Genomic DNA, 15,897 nt, shown 5'->3' on the forward strand with positions numbered 1-15,897 from the left:
CCGCCGCCGCCTCCTCCCCGCAGCCGGGCGGGCGCCATGGCGGCTACTGCGGCGGCGACGGCGGGGGCCGCTGGAGACTGCGCGATGAAGCCGCTGCAGAGCGCCATGAAGCTGGCCCACGGGGCCATCGAGCTAGACGCTGGCAACCGGCCTTTGGTGAGCGGGACGGGGGAGCCCCGGCAGGGGGACCCCAGGAGGAGGGGCAGCCCTGGAGGGAGGGAAGGGGGAGGGGCAGCCTCAAAGAGGAGGGACCGAGGGAAGCCCCCGTGAGAACGGAAAGGGGGAGGGGCAGCCCCTGTGTGTCTGGGAAGCCCCTGTGGGGACCGGGACGGGGAGGAAGAGGGGAAGCCCCTCTGAGAAAGGAAAGGGGGAGGGGCAGCCTTTGTGGGTTCGAGGAGAGGCAGCCCCTGGGGGGAGGGGGAGTCTCTGTGAGAAAGGAAAAGGGGAGCCCCAGTGAAGAGGGGCACCCATGAATGCAGGGAAGGAGTGCAGACCCCTCTGAAAGCCTTTGTCCATCACCCACACCCCCGGGGCTGTCCCTGTAGAAGGAGGGCTCTCATCCAGAAGCGTTCAGGCGTTGGGAGGTTTTCGGGCTGCGACTGGAATCGGCCCCAGTTACGACCACTGTGCGCTCCCCTTAGCTCTCTGGGGCCTCTTCAGTACACAATTGGGCTGATTCTGAAGTGCCTCTGGGTTCGGGCGGGAGAGGCAGTAAGTAGTGAGAGAAAGAGTGGAGCGTCAGTTCGTGAGCTCCAGGACCTTCCCTGGCCCCTGGGAGATGAGCCCTCGGGGACCAGCCGCTCCGAGCTGTGGCGGCCCAGGAGCCCCCCTCACCAGACACCGGTGTCCACCCTCCCCCACCTCTGTCCTGCCTAACCAGTGGCCAGTCGGGCTTTTTGTAGTTAAAGATAAGGTAGCTCCTCCGGAGTGGTTTGGTATGGAAGCTTAGCTCCCAACAGGTCATCAGGAAGAATAATGGAGAAGAGATCTAATTAAGGACTGTGGATCTTTAATAAGAAGGGAGCCAACTCCAAAGTTGGAGAGCAGGTAGAATAGAAGGCTGAGCCAGCCACTGGACTGGCCAGGGAAGGGGGACGGTGCTAAATGCCAGGTGTTGTATGAAATCCAAGTTCCTGAATCTACTTCCTTTTTCTGAGTTTATTTTCTTGGGGAACAGGTCTCCCTTGATGTCAGGAACTCTATGCAGAATTCGTATTGGCCTCATAATAATTATTGAAGGTCATCAGTACTTTAAGGTACAGATCTGAGATGCTGGAGCCCCACTGAGGTTCCACAGCCCTAAACTGTCAGACAGTTCTGCCCCTACATTAACTATGGTAATCTCCCCAGGGGGTGTTTTAAGGATGCAGAGGAAGGAGATGCCCCATTTTTAAAAGGAACTTTCAAAACATCACATAACCCCAGTGGACTAAATCATATGCATTATGCCTAGGGATAGAGGTTCATATGGGTACATTCTCAATTCATGAAACCATAAGTTTAATATATGCTTTTAGATTCCTACATACCCAACAGGGGGTGTAAAGTAAAAGGCTATTCAAGGATATTTCTGAACTTATTTATTTAAAATAAAAATTTCCTAAAAACTGAAAATTTTTAAAAGCTGCAGGTTGTGGGAATAAGAAGGAAACTTCATGATCAAGGGTGTGAGAAGTTTTAGCTGACACTGCTTCTCCTGTTCCTCTTAAGTGAGAATTTCATTTCCTTCTCATATCTAAGGAGAAGTCAGAAGAAGCCCAGTTGATTTCCAGTCACTCGCTGCTTAATATTAATGTGTGTTAAGGTTTATAGACAGCAAGAGTGCTTTAAAGTTGGAAGATTCACCCCATTAAATTTTAGATTGTTTAAATGGACTCTTCTCCTTCAAAATCTCAGCAATTCAGTATCTTCACTTTGGTCCAGTCAATAGTGCTGCTTAGACTTTTGGGAGAGAAGTAACAGAATCAACCAATGATGGGTCCAACAGGAACTGGAGGTCTTCAATCATTGATAAATGGGAGGGTTTAACCCAGGGGTGGCCAACCTTCGGCCTTGAGGCTACACGGGGCCCTCTAGTTCCTCAGGGGCGGCCATTTGACCCAAAAAGGGCCTCACTTGAGGACCTAGAGGGGCCGTGTGGCATCCCCACCCCAGGACCTGTTGTGTGAGACACTTGAGTTTTCTAGACCAGTACCAGGTGGAGCCATCCTTGATTGACTTTGCCCTTGCTGACCTCACCTTCTCCTTTCCTCTCTGGAAAATAGGAGGCTTACCTGGAGTACCTGAAGAGCATCCACTACATTTCCCAGGTGCTGCTGGAAGAAGCAGGGACTACAAAAGGTACCCAGGGACTGTCTGGCTCCAGGATCCAGAAATGTTTATTCTGCCTTTTCTCTTAGCAGCTTCACTGGCTTCTCCTTACTTGTCGGGACCTGTGTTTCCATTGTCTTCAGGTTTTTCCAGACTTCTCATAATAGAAGAGGTTTAGCACTTGAAAGTTGGACATAGCCAATCTCAGTTATTTCCAGAGAGAAATTCCACGGGTCCTCAAAGCTTGTTCCCTGTAGCCTCTCCAGAGAGCATGGTTCTAGTTCCACAATGTTTCTACCTAAGTGGAAAGATTTAAGGAGAGCCCTCTGCTCTTATAATTTATCCCATTGCTGGCAGTATGTAAAGACTAGGTGGGAACTGTCTTCACTGGTCTGTTGAGGAGAACCCTGGTCTGAGGGTCACAAGACCTGGTATTCATTCCTAATGGGTCTTAGAAAAGCTGAATCCCCCACTGGTTTTGGGAGTCAACTTAGTTCTCCCTATGCTACTAGCTTGAATATGTAAAATAGAAGCAATAATTCTGGAGCCTTCTTTACTTCCCAAAGAAGGCTCAGAGTATAAATGAGGACAGGAGGAGGAGAGAAAAGAGAAAGCTTTAGTTGTAGAATGTGCTCCTTGGGGTGCAATGGGAAAGGAGGTAGCTTTTGCTCACTTCACCCTTTATCTTGCCCTAGCTTAGGAAGATCTCTATTTGGAGATCCAGCTGAACCCAAATTCACTCTCTTATCTCTCTATCAGAGGGGGGTGACACCGTGACTCCAGATACCCCCAAAATGCTAAAGCTGGCTGAGCAGTGTTTGGAGAGGGCCAAGTCAACAGCTGCCAAACTGGGTGAGTGCTTATTAGAAGGGAGGTTTCTCTGGGACTTCTTTCTCTCCTTCACCTTTGATATGCAGTGTGACCTCTTTTCTTCTCACCCTGGGCTTTGTGTATCATGCAGGGACTGCCCGACTGAAACCAGCCATCCCTGCTGCTGTTTCAGGCCACAACCCAGCCAGCCGACACCGTAGGGTATATTCAGATGAGGGGGGAAAGCTGTGCCCCTTCCTGCCCCCTGAAATCTTCCAGAAGCTGCAGGTGGTGGAGTCACAAAGTTGTAAGAAGTAAGAGGGGCAAAACCAGTGTTAGAGCCTTCTCAAGGTTCTGTGGGGGGGGCCTGGATGTGATGGGACAGACTTAGGAGAACTCCAAAGCCTGACTCAAGGGCCTTCCTCTGCTTCTTCTGGCTCCTTGGGCAGGCCCTGTCATTGCAGCTGCCTTAGCCATGGGCAGCCAGCTCCTGGAGAAGATTGGGGAGCCTGGTTTCAGGAATGGATAAGTTGGAATGAATAGGTCCAGTGTGTTTCTCATCCTTGTCTTCCCAGACTAGCCTCTCCCATCACCTTCTCCAGAATCCCTAAATGCAATGAAAAGTAGCTTGGTGCCATGAGTTCTCATTTGGTTGGGTTTAAAGTAGGGGTGGGGAACCTTCAGATGTGAAATTTGGATTCAGTCAAAAGGCTACCTAAGGACCTAGAGGCCCCCATGTGGCCGTGAGGCAGAAGGTTCCCCACCCCTGCTTTAAAGCATTCTAAACTTCAGTCACCTTCACTCTGTAGGCCCAAGTCTTTGCATCTTTGCATGTGACCTACAGGACAAATAAGGGAGGTAGGGCATTTGGCCAGGCTGTGAGGGCTCATGATAGTCATCTAATCCTTCGCTTTATCAGCAGGATTAAGGGGGAAGGGATGTTGGGGTTGGGGAACCGTGTGGTACCAGCCGGCACAGTCTCCGCTTGTGCCATTTGAAGCAAGGAGCTCTGAGAGGGGCCGCTGGTTCTCTTGCTGGCTTTAGGAGCACCAAGTGTTGCCAGAGGATGCCAAGGCAGGGTGTCAATTTATGGAAACTTTGCAGGGAATTGACGCCCCTGGAAGAGGCTTCCTTACAAAATCAGAAACTGAAAGCTTCCTATGAGGCCCGGATGGCGCGGCTGAATCCCAGCCAGGCGGTGCAGAAGACGTCCTTGGTGAGTGGGGCCCGGGCTCCAGGCACAGAAAAGAGTCTCCACAGTTAGAATGGGAGCTGAGGTTCGGGGGCACTGGCAGCAGGGACAGAGGCTGCAAAGGGGCTCCCTATGACAGAGGGAGCCTCACTTTTCCACTTCTGTCACAGACTCTGTCTCTGCAGCGGCAAATGATGGAGAACTTGGTGATTGCCAAAGCCCGGGAGGAAACAGTATCCTTTCCAGCTCTTTGGTATTTGTACGAGATGTGTGAGAGTGAGAAAGGCTTGAGAGTGCTCTTGGCCCTGGGATGCCTTGGGGAGATGGGTTTAACTTTATCTGGCCCCAGAAGGGAGCTCTCTCCCAAGAAGCTTCTAGTCCCGGGAGCAGGGGTTGCCTTTGCCTCATTATCCCTGGCGCTGACGCCCCCAGCCCTGGGTGTTGGTCCTCTCAGCCCAGAGACACATCTCCTTGACTTGACCGCCCCTAGCTGCAAAGAAAGATGGAGGAGCGCAGGCTGCGACTGCAGGAAGCCGCCAACAGGTGAAGCTTGGTTAGCATCTTTCAGAGAGTTTGGCTCGTGGGGCTCCTGTCCCCGGCGTCCCTGAGTCACCACCTCCATGCTCTCTCCACAGGAGGTTCTGTAGCCGAGTAACACTGACCCCGGAAGAACAGGAGCAGCGATCGCTCTATGCTGCTATCCTGGAGTATGAGCAAGACCATGTGAGTCCCGGCCTCACCTGCCCTTTGGTTGGATTTTCTTTGCCAAGGAGGGCTGGCCTCATGCTGGGAGTGGCTGGGGGCAGTGGGGCCTTTGGAGGGGCTTCTAGATTCTGGCAGGTGTGCCTGGGGAGGCAGCGTGTCTGGGAAGAGGCAGGGGATGGCCGGAGGAAACACTGCTGCTGACCACTGCGTCCTCTCTTCTGGCAGGATTGGCCAAAGCACTGGAAAGCCAAGCTGAAGAGAAACCCGAATGACCTCTCGCTGGTGACCAGCCTGGTCTGCCACCTCCTCAGGTATCAGAGGCCTTCCCCACACACTCACCTGCCCAGCCTGCTTCCTAAGAAGGACCGTAATTATTGCATCAGGTCACCTTTATTGTCTCAGTTGTGCCTCCCAGATGCCCTGTGAGTGAGGAATCACCAGTAGAATTTGTGAGGAGGAAGCTGAAATTCAGGGAGGCTATGACTTGTCTCTGCTGTCTCAGCGCAGAAGTTGGACCCAAAGCCAATGTCAGGCTGTCTAGGGAGGTCTTGCTGGGCCTCAGTTTCCTCATCTGTAAAATGAGGAAGTTAGATTGGGTGGCTTCTGAGGTCCCTTCCAGCCCTCGACCTATGACCCTTTGATCTCAGACAAATAAACATCTTGTCTGCTCCAGCTTTTTTGAGGCAGGACTAGAGTTAGCGAAGCCTGGGTTTCTTCTGCTTGTTTTTAGGGAAGGATGTTGTGAGTCATTCAGCAAATATTTATTGAGCATTTTCTCTTTGCCAGGAACTAGGCTGGGTGGTCAGTCATTTTCAGTCTTGTCTGACTCTCCATGACCCCATTTGGGGATTTCTTGGCAAAGATACTGGAGTGGTTTGCCATTTCATTCTCTAGCTCATTTTATAGATGAGGAAACAGGCCAGCAGGGGTAAGTGACTTGCTCAGGGTCTCCCAGTTAGGATGTGTCTGAGGCCAGATTTGAACTCATGAAGATGAATCTTCCTGCCCCTGGGTCCAGCACTCTGTGCACTGTGGTGCCTCCCAGCTGCTAGGGACACAAAGACACAAGTGGAACAGTCCTCACTTGTTGGGGTAATCAGGTGCACAAGGCTAGACAGACACAGAGGGGAGAAGGGGGAAGGCACTGGCAGCTGAGGAGAACCAGGAAAGGGTCCAGGGACAAGGTGGAGCCTCTCCTGAGGTGTGAATGAAGCAGAGGCAGGAGCCTGGAGCGTGCTCCTGGCAAAGCAGACGGCAGGAGGAAGGCAGGTGGCCCCCCCCACTGGGGATGTCAAAGCAAGGAAGGAGCTTCTGTGCTCCTGGAGGGAATGCAGAACACCCTCAAGGGTTTACTGAGGACAGTGGCACGGTCAGCCTGTATTTAAGGAGCATCACTTTGTTGCCAGATACAGGGAGATCAACGAGGAGGCCATTGCAGTGTTCTGGTAAAAAGTGAATAAGACCAGAATGTGGGGTAGTGGCTCTGTGAGTAGAGAGAAAGGGAGGACCCTCAGCAGAAATGGAGAGGTGCAGAAGGGGGCTGAGGGTCCTGGGGAGGAGGAGCCGAGTTTTGATTTGCACTGATGAGGATGTGCAGGGCTCAGATTCAGTGGGGTGACAGGTGTGACAGCTCAGTTGCTGAGGGTGAAAAGGAGGCAGCACAGGCATGCAGTTCTTTTTGTCCTCTATAATGTCATTTCTCTTTGGTTTTTGTCGATGAACAAACTTTAATTTTCTCTTCCTCTCACCTCTCCACCCCCCTCCCATTGGAAAAGAAAAAACAAAAGTCTATAGACAATTTATTTTAAGGAGTTTAACTGTGGGAGGAGAGATTTGGGACAATAGCTTGAGGGGAGAGTAGAGTATGTTGAGGGTGTTTTAATGATGGAGAGACTTGAAAATGTGTATGAACACGCATTTTGGGGTAATCTACTGGAGAAGACAGGAGGGGATGGGAAAGAGGCCACACGGGAGTGTTTGCCTTGGTGAAGATGAAGAGAAGGGTCCCTTGTTCCTCAGAGGCTGCAGTAAAGGAGGCACTAGAAGATCCTGTCAGGAAGGGGTAGGATGAAGGGAAGAAGGGGGAGCTCTTTGGGAGAGTTGGGATAAGGAGTTCAGAGGGCCAGAGGCCATCAGCTACACAGGGAGGAGAGGCCAAGTGCATGGACTCTGAGCCTGTGGTCAGGCGAGATGGAAAGCTGGAGAAATCCAGCCTCCAGAGAACTTTCTGGCAGGCTGCTTCGACTCTCCGTTCTGATCCTTTAGATTTCAGCAGCCCTTCTTAGGGGCCTAGAACCCTTCATGTGGATAGAGTCCTGTGAGTCCATGTGGATAGGTCAGGTTGGGGTTGGATAGCTCATTACCGCGGGGACACGTGGATCTGAAAGAACAGCATGCTTTATCCCTGGTCACACAGTGACTCTGTGGCAGAAGGCTCAGGAGCTGGGTCCCTGACCCAACCCTCCTTCCCTGGTGTCATGGCTGATTCACGCTTTTGAGCTTTGTTTTTAACCAGCTGCTCTCCCTTGGCTTCTAGTTTCCCTGACCATCCAGTCTCCCAACTCCTGAAGAAGCTGCAGTGTGCTGTGTACAACAGGCTGTACCCCATCATCAGCAAGCATGCCGCCGACGCCAAGACCAGCCTGGGTTGCCCTTCCCTTTGCCTGGACACAAACGGGCTGCTGACCCCTGGCAGTCGGCGGCTTCGGGCCTCCCAAAGCCTCTACTGCATGTTCACCCTCCCTGAGCCCATCAGGCTGAACCAAGAAAGCTCCCCAGCTGGCCTCACTACCTCTCCGCCACATCCTGGCTCCCTGGACAAAGAAGCGGAAGGCAGCTCCACAGGCTCCCCTTCTCCCCTGGTGGACATCACCCCCAGTCTACTGGACAAGGACAGCTCCTTTGAGGACCTGGAGCATCTCTTAGCAGCTCCAGACACCTGGGCCCGAGCTCCTGGGGGGTTGCCAGGGTCACACACCCCTGGCAAGAAGCCAGTGACATTGCCAGAGCAGCTGAAGAGTATTGTAAAGGATGTGCACAACGCCATCGGTGAGGGTCAGCAGCTAGGCAGTGATGGGACAGGGAAGAAAAGGGAAGTCTAAATTAGAGCCCCAAATCAGACATCACCCTTGTTTCTGCCCCACTCGGGGCTCTTCTGAATCTCCTGTTCTGATGTTGGCCACAAGAGGGAGCCGTGTCCCACCCAACTTTGGCCTTGGTCCCCTTGGTCTTGAGACAAAATTAGCATCGCTCTCCTGAGCAGAAATTGCTTGTTCCTGCTGTTAACCACAGCTCCCTGGAAGACCCACAGGTGTCAGGAGCCTGCTGGCCTAAGTGGCTGTGGCCAGGTGGCGTGGGAGGCTCCCCAGAAAGCCTCCGGAGCTGGTGGAGAGGGGAGGAAGAGCAGTCCCATCCCTAAGTTCCTGCTGAATCTCATGCAGACTGCAGTTACTGAGAGGGACAGAGGCAGACTCCATGTGCATCGCCCTGCTCCTTTTCACAGCCAGGCTGCAGTTCTAGTTGGGTGGGTCCAACCCTGGCCTCAGACGCTCACTGCAGCTTGGGCTTGCTGTGCTGGGGGTCCCTGGATTAAACTGAGGAAGAGTATAGGGGCTACAGGTCTCTGAGAGAGGAAGATTGCTTCCCCCCATGTCTTTACAGTCTCTCTCCTGGTTAGGACTCACAGATAATAGCAATTAAAATAGGGTCCAAGGACCTCTGCCCATTGAATCAGGCAAATTCCCATGATGCCTGGCCACTTGCAGATCCAGCCTCTGTGGGAAAATAGGAATCAGCAGAAGGTGTTTAGGCGTGAGCCTCCTGGGGTTTAGAGAGTGGGATGGGAGTGAATTTCAGCAGCCAGTGTGGACTGTTCAACAGATTTATTAACCAAAACGAGTCACTGGAACCTGGGGCTCCTTAGCACTTCACATGACCTCTCATGAATGTCCTTAATTCTGCTCCTGGCAGATAGATTGCTTTCCCTGACCCTCCTGGCATTTGAGGGCTTAAACACAGCTGCCTCCAAGGATCGATGTCTGGCCTGCATTGAGGAGCCCTTCTTCTCCCTGCTGTGGGCACCGCTGCTGGCTCTCTACAGGTATGGCAGCCCAAGGTGACCAGTTCTCTATATCTAATGGTACCTGTTCTTCAGCATGAGTCTTTCCCTTTAATCAGACTGGTGTCCTTGTTGCCTGACAATTAGAGCTGACCAAAAGTAGAACAGATGCTCTTGTGAGGTGGTGGTCCCCCCACATCGGAGGTCTGCAAACAGATTAAAAGACAACTCGCCCCATTTGTTATAGTCAGGATTCCTTTTGGGTGTTGGTTTTCTAACTCTGAAATTCTGTGAACCTGTGGAAGACAAAGACTCATTCATTCTTCTGCTCCATTTGCTTCTCAAAGGCTCCCTAGGCTACTCCTGACTCATGGATTTCTTCCTTCTCCCAATACTTCAGTTCTTTTTCACTCACTTAGGAAACCACTAAGTAGCTAAACCATAAGCCCTCTGTGGTCCAGAACCACGTCTCCTGTTATCTTTGAAGCCTTTCCATGACTATAACCCAAGATCACATTTGCATCTTTTTCCTACTTGCATTTACCTCATTGTACTCAGCGTCTTCTGGCTCATTTTTAACTTTTCCTTCTTTCATAGCTATGTGATGCTGAGCTAGTCACTTACACTGTTTCAGCCTCAGTTGCCTTAACTATAAAATGGGGATAGAGGCAGCATCTACCTCACAAGGCTGTTGTGAGGACCAGCCAAGGTAGCACATGTAAGACACTGCACAGATATTAAGGCGATTATGTAAGGGCTGGTTATGGTTGAGTGCTGGCTACCCAGACTCGAGACCTCTTATTTCATATCTTGGGTTATTGGGGGGTTTCTGATGAGATGTTTACTCTTCCTTGGTTCTAAATGAACCTTTTTTTGGACCAATTCCCCTACTGAGGCTATGTAAAATGGCTTTTTTTTTTTTATTAAATTTTATTTTTTTAAGAATCAGTGCTGTTTACTGAGATGCTGGCTGACCACTTTGTACCTTACTAGTTCTCCATGATTTGCTGAAGTGTTAGGTTAATATGTGATAACAAAAGGCACTTGTTCTGCAGTAACTGAAGTCAATCCCTGTATCCCAGATTTCATGCTTTTGGGCCTACTCATGTGAAGCCTTTCTGTTTTTAGTCATTTTCCCCATATTTGAGTTTTGACATCTTATACTTCAAAATCACCTGGTTTGTGACCTGATTACTTCATTATTCATTACCTGGTTACCTTATTAACTTTGATTGTAAAGATTAAAATACAAATAAGAATACAGAACCTTTTTTTTTCCTAGTATCAGACTTTCCCTCACCTGTCTAATAAAAGGTCAGCTTTTGCCTTCTGTGTACCTCTTGGTTATTTAGATTTTCTAATTTTACTTCTAGTCCTAATTAGAACTCATTTCTTAGCTCATTATGGGCAGAGGGAGTTGATCCTTATTCTTTTGTAACCATCTTGTTTTGGGGTTCGGTGGTGTTCCTCTTTGCATTTCAGGTCTTTAAGTGGTTCTTCCTCTCATCTCATCTTTCATCACAGGCCTGGGGATCATCTTTGTGTGTTCCCTTAGTATGGTTTCTGAAGAAACATCCAACTTGATTTTCCTTGGACCTGACAAGGAATTCTCAGCCCTCATTCCCACACATGTACACCTGAGACCAGTATGAAGGATGACCCCACAGTGCTTTGGTGGGAAGGGATGAGGTACAGATAACCCCACCCACCCTCCCTCTTTTTCACAGAAATGCCCTCCTTTAGGAGCCTCAACCCCACAGGCCACCCCGGATCTCTGAGACCACCAGGGTTAGGAAAATTACCTTCCCTGTGCCCAGGTCAAGCCTCCTCTCTCTTCTGACAGGATCGTCTACCAAGCCCGAGAAGTCGCCCTGAGCAGGAGTATGGAACTCTGTGGAAACATGCCCCCCTCCGCCCTGGGCATCGCTTCCAAACTCTTCCCTCGGGAGTCAGGGCTCAGAGGTTCAGCTTCCTACCCTTACTGTACAGCAGTCCAGGAGCTGGGCCTCATGGTTCTGGAGAGCTGTCCTCAGAAGAAGCTGGAGTGCATTGGTAAGAGGAGGGCAAATCTGACCCTTTGGGCTGGGGGAGACAAGGAGTATGCCTGTCTCACAAAAGCCTGCTCTTCCACACCTGGCAGTCCGAGCTCTTCGCATCATCTGTGAGTGTGCAGAGGAATACTGTGGTGCCAAGGAGTCACGCCTGCAGCCCAGCACAATGGCCATGTGAGTATCATGCCTCCTTCTGGGACTTAGTACACGAGAAGGAATCCCGGGCTAATGCTTACCTTTGTCTGGTAGCGGTGCTGGGGGTCTCAATACAGCCACGCTTAGGGCCGGGCTGTTTCACAAGTGTCTTCCACAGAACCCAGTCAGTCACCCCCTGAAGAGTGGACATGAGTATAGCTTCCGCATCTGAAGCTAGGGGATGGGCCAGTTGGCATCATGGCCATCGGCGTCAGCCAGGGGATGGGGAGATGGTTTTCCTATGAGAACGTTTAGTTTCTGCTGTCAAGAGCTGAGTTACAGAAGATGCTTCTGCTGTAGCTCCAGAGGCTTACTCTGGGGTGTAAGCCTAGATCTCCATCCTGGCAGCTCTAGGACAGAGCCCTGGACTCTGGTCCTGAAGATCTAGATTCATAGCCTGCCTCAAACCCTGGGCAGATCACTAAACCCATCTTAGCTTCACTTTCCTCATCTGTAAAATGAGGATAATAATAGCACCTATTGCCAAGGTGTTGTAAGGATCAAATGAGATAGCAGTCAGTAAACATTGATGAAGTGCCTGCTGTCCGCCAGGCTCAGTGCTGAGTGATAGGGAGAAGGAAGGCAGTCTGCCCTCAGGGAGCTTCCAGTCTGATAGGGGAAGACAACTCACAGAAGGTAACAGAAAAGGAAGCTGCCAGGGGAGGGAGGAGCACTCAGAGAATCCAGGAGAGGGCAGAAGCTGTGTAAGAGGCTTCACAGGCTTCAGAGCGCTGTACAAACGTTGGCTGTTATCATTCCTCTGGGGAAATGCATCCTGTCTTCAACATCCCCTTCTTGGAGAGTCCTTAACTTTAGACAGTGCCCACTCCCTGAGGGCATTCAGCCCTGCCTTTACCATGCTGAAAACTGGAGACACAGAACAGGAAAGATCCCTCCAGGACTGGACCCCAGAGCTCAGCCTTCCTGAGACCCCCCTCCACCAGCCAGGGCGATCACAGAGACTTCCTCAGAGGTGCCCTTTTCACTCTCCCTTCGTAACGTGACCCTCATTTCACTGATCCCATCCCACTCAAGGTCCTAATGTCCTGCCTCCTAAGTTTAAATGCTGCTGCTTTTTCTTGTTTGGGGTCTCAGAGATCCTTGGTTTCTTTATCCTTCCTGCTCCTAATCCCACCATCTGACCCCCAGAAGTTGGGCAGCTGCCCACCTCTCCTCTGTTTTCTGTCCCTGTCACTCGTCAGCCTGAAGCAGCTTCCTTCTGAGCTGGGCCAAGTGGGAAAGGACTGGAGGTCAAGAATAAGATGGCCCTGGTCTGGGGCCCAGCCCATAGTGGGAAAAGTGCTTACCAAGTACTTGCTGAGAGGAGACAAGGGCAGGGGGTAGCAGGGATGGCAGTGGTGAGCAAAACAAGGAAACAAAGCTGTTGGCTGCCTGTTGTGTATTGGGCATTAGTCTAGGTGCTGGGCAAACAGAGGCAAAAGGGTCCATCGCTCCCCAGCTTACATTCCACCGAAGGACACGTGGACATGTATGAAAATATAAAAAGTGAATACATAAGTGTAATTTTGGTGGGGAGAAGACAATTGGCAAGATACCAGGAAAGGCCTTGTGTAGACGGCAGTGCTTGAGCTGAGCTGTCAAGGATGATGCGGGTCTGAGAGCAGCAAGGGGTAATAGTTGTCCAGGCTCTGGGCACGGCGTGTTCAAAGGAATGGGAGAGAGGAGTGTTATGGTTGTGGGAGAGCAAGAAAGCCAGTTGGTGGGACCCTAGAGAGCAAAGAACAGCTCCTGGGTAGGGAGAAGGTGAAGGTGGTGGTGATGGGGGGTGTTATCTGCTGAATGAGGATCAAAAGGATGGGGTCAGGGGCACCCATGGAGGGCTTGGTAGGATAGAGAGCACCTGCGTAAACATCCCTTCCCTAGTAGGGCCTGGGTACTGCCCTCAAAACTGAGGCTTCTAGCCACTGGCAGGCAGGGTTTATTCCCTTTGTGTTCACATCCTCAACTCACCGGGATATCCAGAGTAGGGTTGCTAGAAAACAGACTCTGTATCCAAGGGAAGATGACCAGTTTCTGGCAGCTGGGTGGACTTTTCAGGGCCAGGTTTCCTGTAGAATGCAAACAGAAGGGGCAGCCCAACAGGCCCTTGGGCTCTGGCCTGATATTCAAGGAGAATGTGACCTGCTATTGGCAGTATCATGAACCAGAAAGATCTGCTGGGGCCTGGGCTTCCAGCATTTCCTGACCGTAGGCACCGAGAAGACTCCCTGCCAGCCCCTACCTTCCCACCCCTTCTCTCTACACCACAGCTGAATCAACCTAGGAGACTTACAAATAGAGAGATGGGGGAGGTTCTGGGCCAGCTAGAACTGGCCCCAAGTAAGGCACATGATGCAGTGTGGAAAAGCCCACCTGAAGGGTCCGGCAGGTACTGGAGAGGCTTCCCTTCAGGCCTGTGCTGCACGTCCACTGCTCATGGGAAGGGTCGTGCCAGTCCAGGGGGTGCCTGGGGCATCTGCCCAATCTTCCCTGGTGGGTATGTGTGCAGTCAGCCTGCTGCAGCCCCAGAGGCAAGAGGGGGGCCTCTGGTGTTTTTCTTCTTTCCATTAATCTGCCACCTTCATGTGGCCTCAGCTTCAGAAGGCCCTAAGTTTTGCATTTTTAATGATTTCTTAATAGAATGTAACAGTAAATGTCAGCACAGCTGACTTTGTAACAATTTCTATTTAAATGAATTTTAATGCTTTATAAAATTTCTTCTCCACAATCTTTGCCCCCCATTCCTCCTCACTTACTTTTCCTCTTAGGTGCTCAAGTTGGTGTTAACTTTGTTCTGTTCTGACTGCACTTCATAAAGATGTCCCCATATTTCTGTGCCTCCTGTGTGTTCTTATATGTTACTAATATTCTATTGTCAGTGTGCCACCACTTATGGAACCATTTTCCAGGTTTGAGACATTTAGGTTCTCTCTTTTTCCTTGACTTAGTGCCTGCTCCCTGATTGCATTCAGACCTGCCCTTTCCCATGCTGAAAACTGGAGACCACAGAACAGGAAAGAGCCCTCCAGGACTAGACTCCAAAGTGCATACTTTGCTATGCTGCTATAAAAACTTGAAACAAATTCCTCCCTTTTCTTGTTTTTGATGACATCTTAGAGTACATTCCCAACAATGGGATTATTGGGTCAAAGGATATGATTTTCTATTTGTACAAAGAGATTGTTCTGCAAAAAGATTCCACTAAAACAAATTATTGTGCCTCTTTCTCTACAATCTCACTGGCATTTAGTTATTTATTAGGGCCAATGTGATGGGTATGAGGTTGTCTGACTTGCACATCTTTAGGTTTAGTGAGGTTGAGCATTTTTTAAGTGGTAATTAATCATTTGTGTGACCTCTTTTGAAAAACTATTCATAATTCATAGCCTTTGGCCATTTTTCCACTGTAATTTAATAAGTTACCTTTGTTATATTCAACCTGCATTTTAAATGTTTTTATCTGTCATATTCACCACAGATGTTTTTCCTAATCTTATGTTTTTAATTCTATAGAAATTTTTCATTTTGTGCACTATGTATTTTGTCACTAATAAAGCCTTCTATTTTTCATGGAAACAAGCTTAGCCCCATAATTTGAATAAATAATTATTCCATGTAGAAAACAGAAATGTAATTTGTTCATTAGTTTTAGTATTTGGAATAAGCATGGGAGATTGGTAGATTTTTTCCAATCTGGCAACACTAAGAACAAGCAGAAGAAAATGTTAGGAGACAAATCACATTCATTACACACGCCCCACTGTAAAGCGATCTTATGTAGCACCACATGTATATTCCTTCACTGGATTTCTGCCAGCCCATTCCCACTGCACTGCTGTTTGGTGTGGATAGCCTTGTATCCTCCCTTCCTTGAACCCAGCCTACCTTCCCTCTGGATCCTGAGCTTTGATTCTTTGATTTGACTGGAATCGCTGAGGCCAAAGTCCACTGACTGAACTATAAGAAAAATAGGTGATACAGGGGGTAGAGTGCCGAGTTCAGATTCAGCCCTGGATACTTACTAGCTTTGTAACTCTGGGCAAGTCACTTGACCTCTGCCTGCCTCAGTTTCCTAGACTGTAACATGGGGAAAATAATAGCACCCACCTGCTAAAGTGGCTGTGAGATAATATATGTAAAGTGCTTTGCATGCTGTCTGGCACAGAGTAGCTGCTTCCTAAATACCTGTTTTCTTCCCTTCTTCCTGTGATTTTTGGTTTCTCTGCAGTGGTGCCGATGATCTGTTACCCATCCTGTCGTATGTAGTGTTAAAGAGTAACCTCCCCCAGCTGGTGTCTGAATGTGCCGCACTGGAGGAGTTCATTCATGAGGGGTAGGTATGGGAAGGTGCCTCTGAGAATGAAGCTGAAGGGGCTGGGGGAGTCAGGAAGGAGGGCAGGCCCCTCCTTGGGTGGAAATCTGACTGCTGGAAGGGGATCAGGATTGGTGCACTAAGGGGTTGGTGAGTCTGGCCGGTTCTGCTCTCCGGAGCTCTAAGCTAGTCAGCTATCCTGGTCTCTGTGCTGCTTAATAGTTCAGAATTACTCTGTGTTTAGCCATCCATAGCAGTCATTACA

At 50.0% G+C, this 15,897-nt stretch overlaps 1 protein-coding gene across 2 annotated transcripts in view; it reads left to right on the top strand.

Annotated features, from left to right (window-relative positions):
• Position 1: 1 nt before the first annotated feature.
• Positions 2-15,897, top strand: part of VPS9D1 (VPS9 domain containing 1) — a 19,584-nt gene continuing 3,688 nt past the window's right edge. The window contains exons 1-14 of one of the 2 annotated variants that reach the window (XM_069085516.1): positions 2-156; positions 2,265-2,340; positions 3,070-3,162; positions 3,272-3,434; positions 4,225-4,336; positions 4,483-4,545; positions 4,803-4,855; positions 4,948-5,035; positions 5,243-5,328; positions 7,554-8,065; positions 8,987-9,116; positions 10,918-11,126; positions 11,215-11,299; positions 15,549-15,653. In XM_069085516.1, coding sequence (XP_068941617.1) covers positions 37-156; positions 2,265-2,340; positions 3,070-3,162; positions 3,272-3,434; positions 4,225-4,336; positions 4,483-4,545; positions 4,803-4,855; positions 4,948-5,035; positions 5,243-5,328; positions 7,554-8,065; positions 8,987-9,116; positions 10,918-11,126; positions 11,215-11,299; positions 15,549-15,653 — 1,895 coding nt within the window. In that variant the 5' untranslated portion in view covers positions 2-36. Of the gene's footprint in view, positions 157-2,264; positions 2,341-3,069; positions 3,163-3,271; positions 3,435-4,224; positions 4,337-4,482; positions 4,546-4,802; positions 4,856-4,947; positions 5,036-5,242; positions 5,329-7,553; positions 8,066-8,986; positions 9,117-10,917; positions 11,127-11,214; positions 11,300-14,268; positions 15,514-15,548; positions 15,654-15,897 lie in introns of those variants that run through there. The other variant, XM_069085517.1, reaches the window with a different exon arrangement.

Source organism: Petaurus breviceps, unplaced genomic scaffold (genome assembly GCF_028583685.1).
Source record: "Petaurus breviceps papuanus isolate PSGF00001 unplaced genomic scaffold, PetGlider_PUasm1.0 176, whole genome shotgun sequence".
NCBI lineage: Eukaryota > Metazoa > Chordata > Mammalia > Diprotodontia > Petauridae > Petaurus > Petaurus breviceps.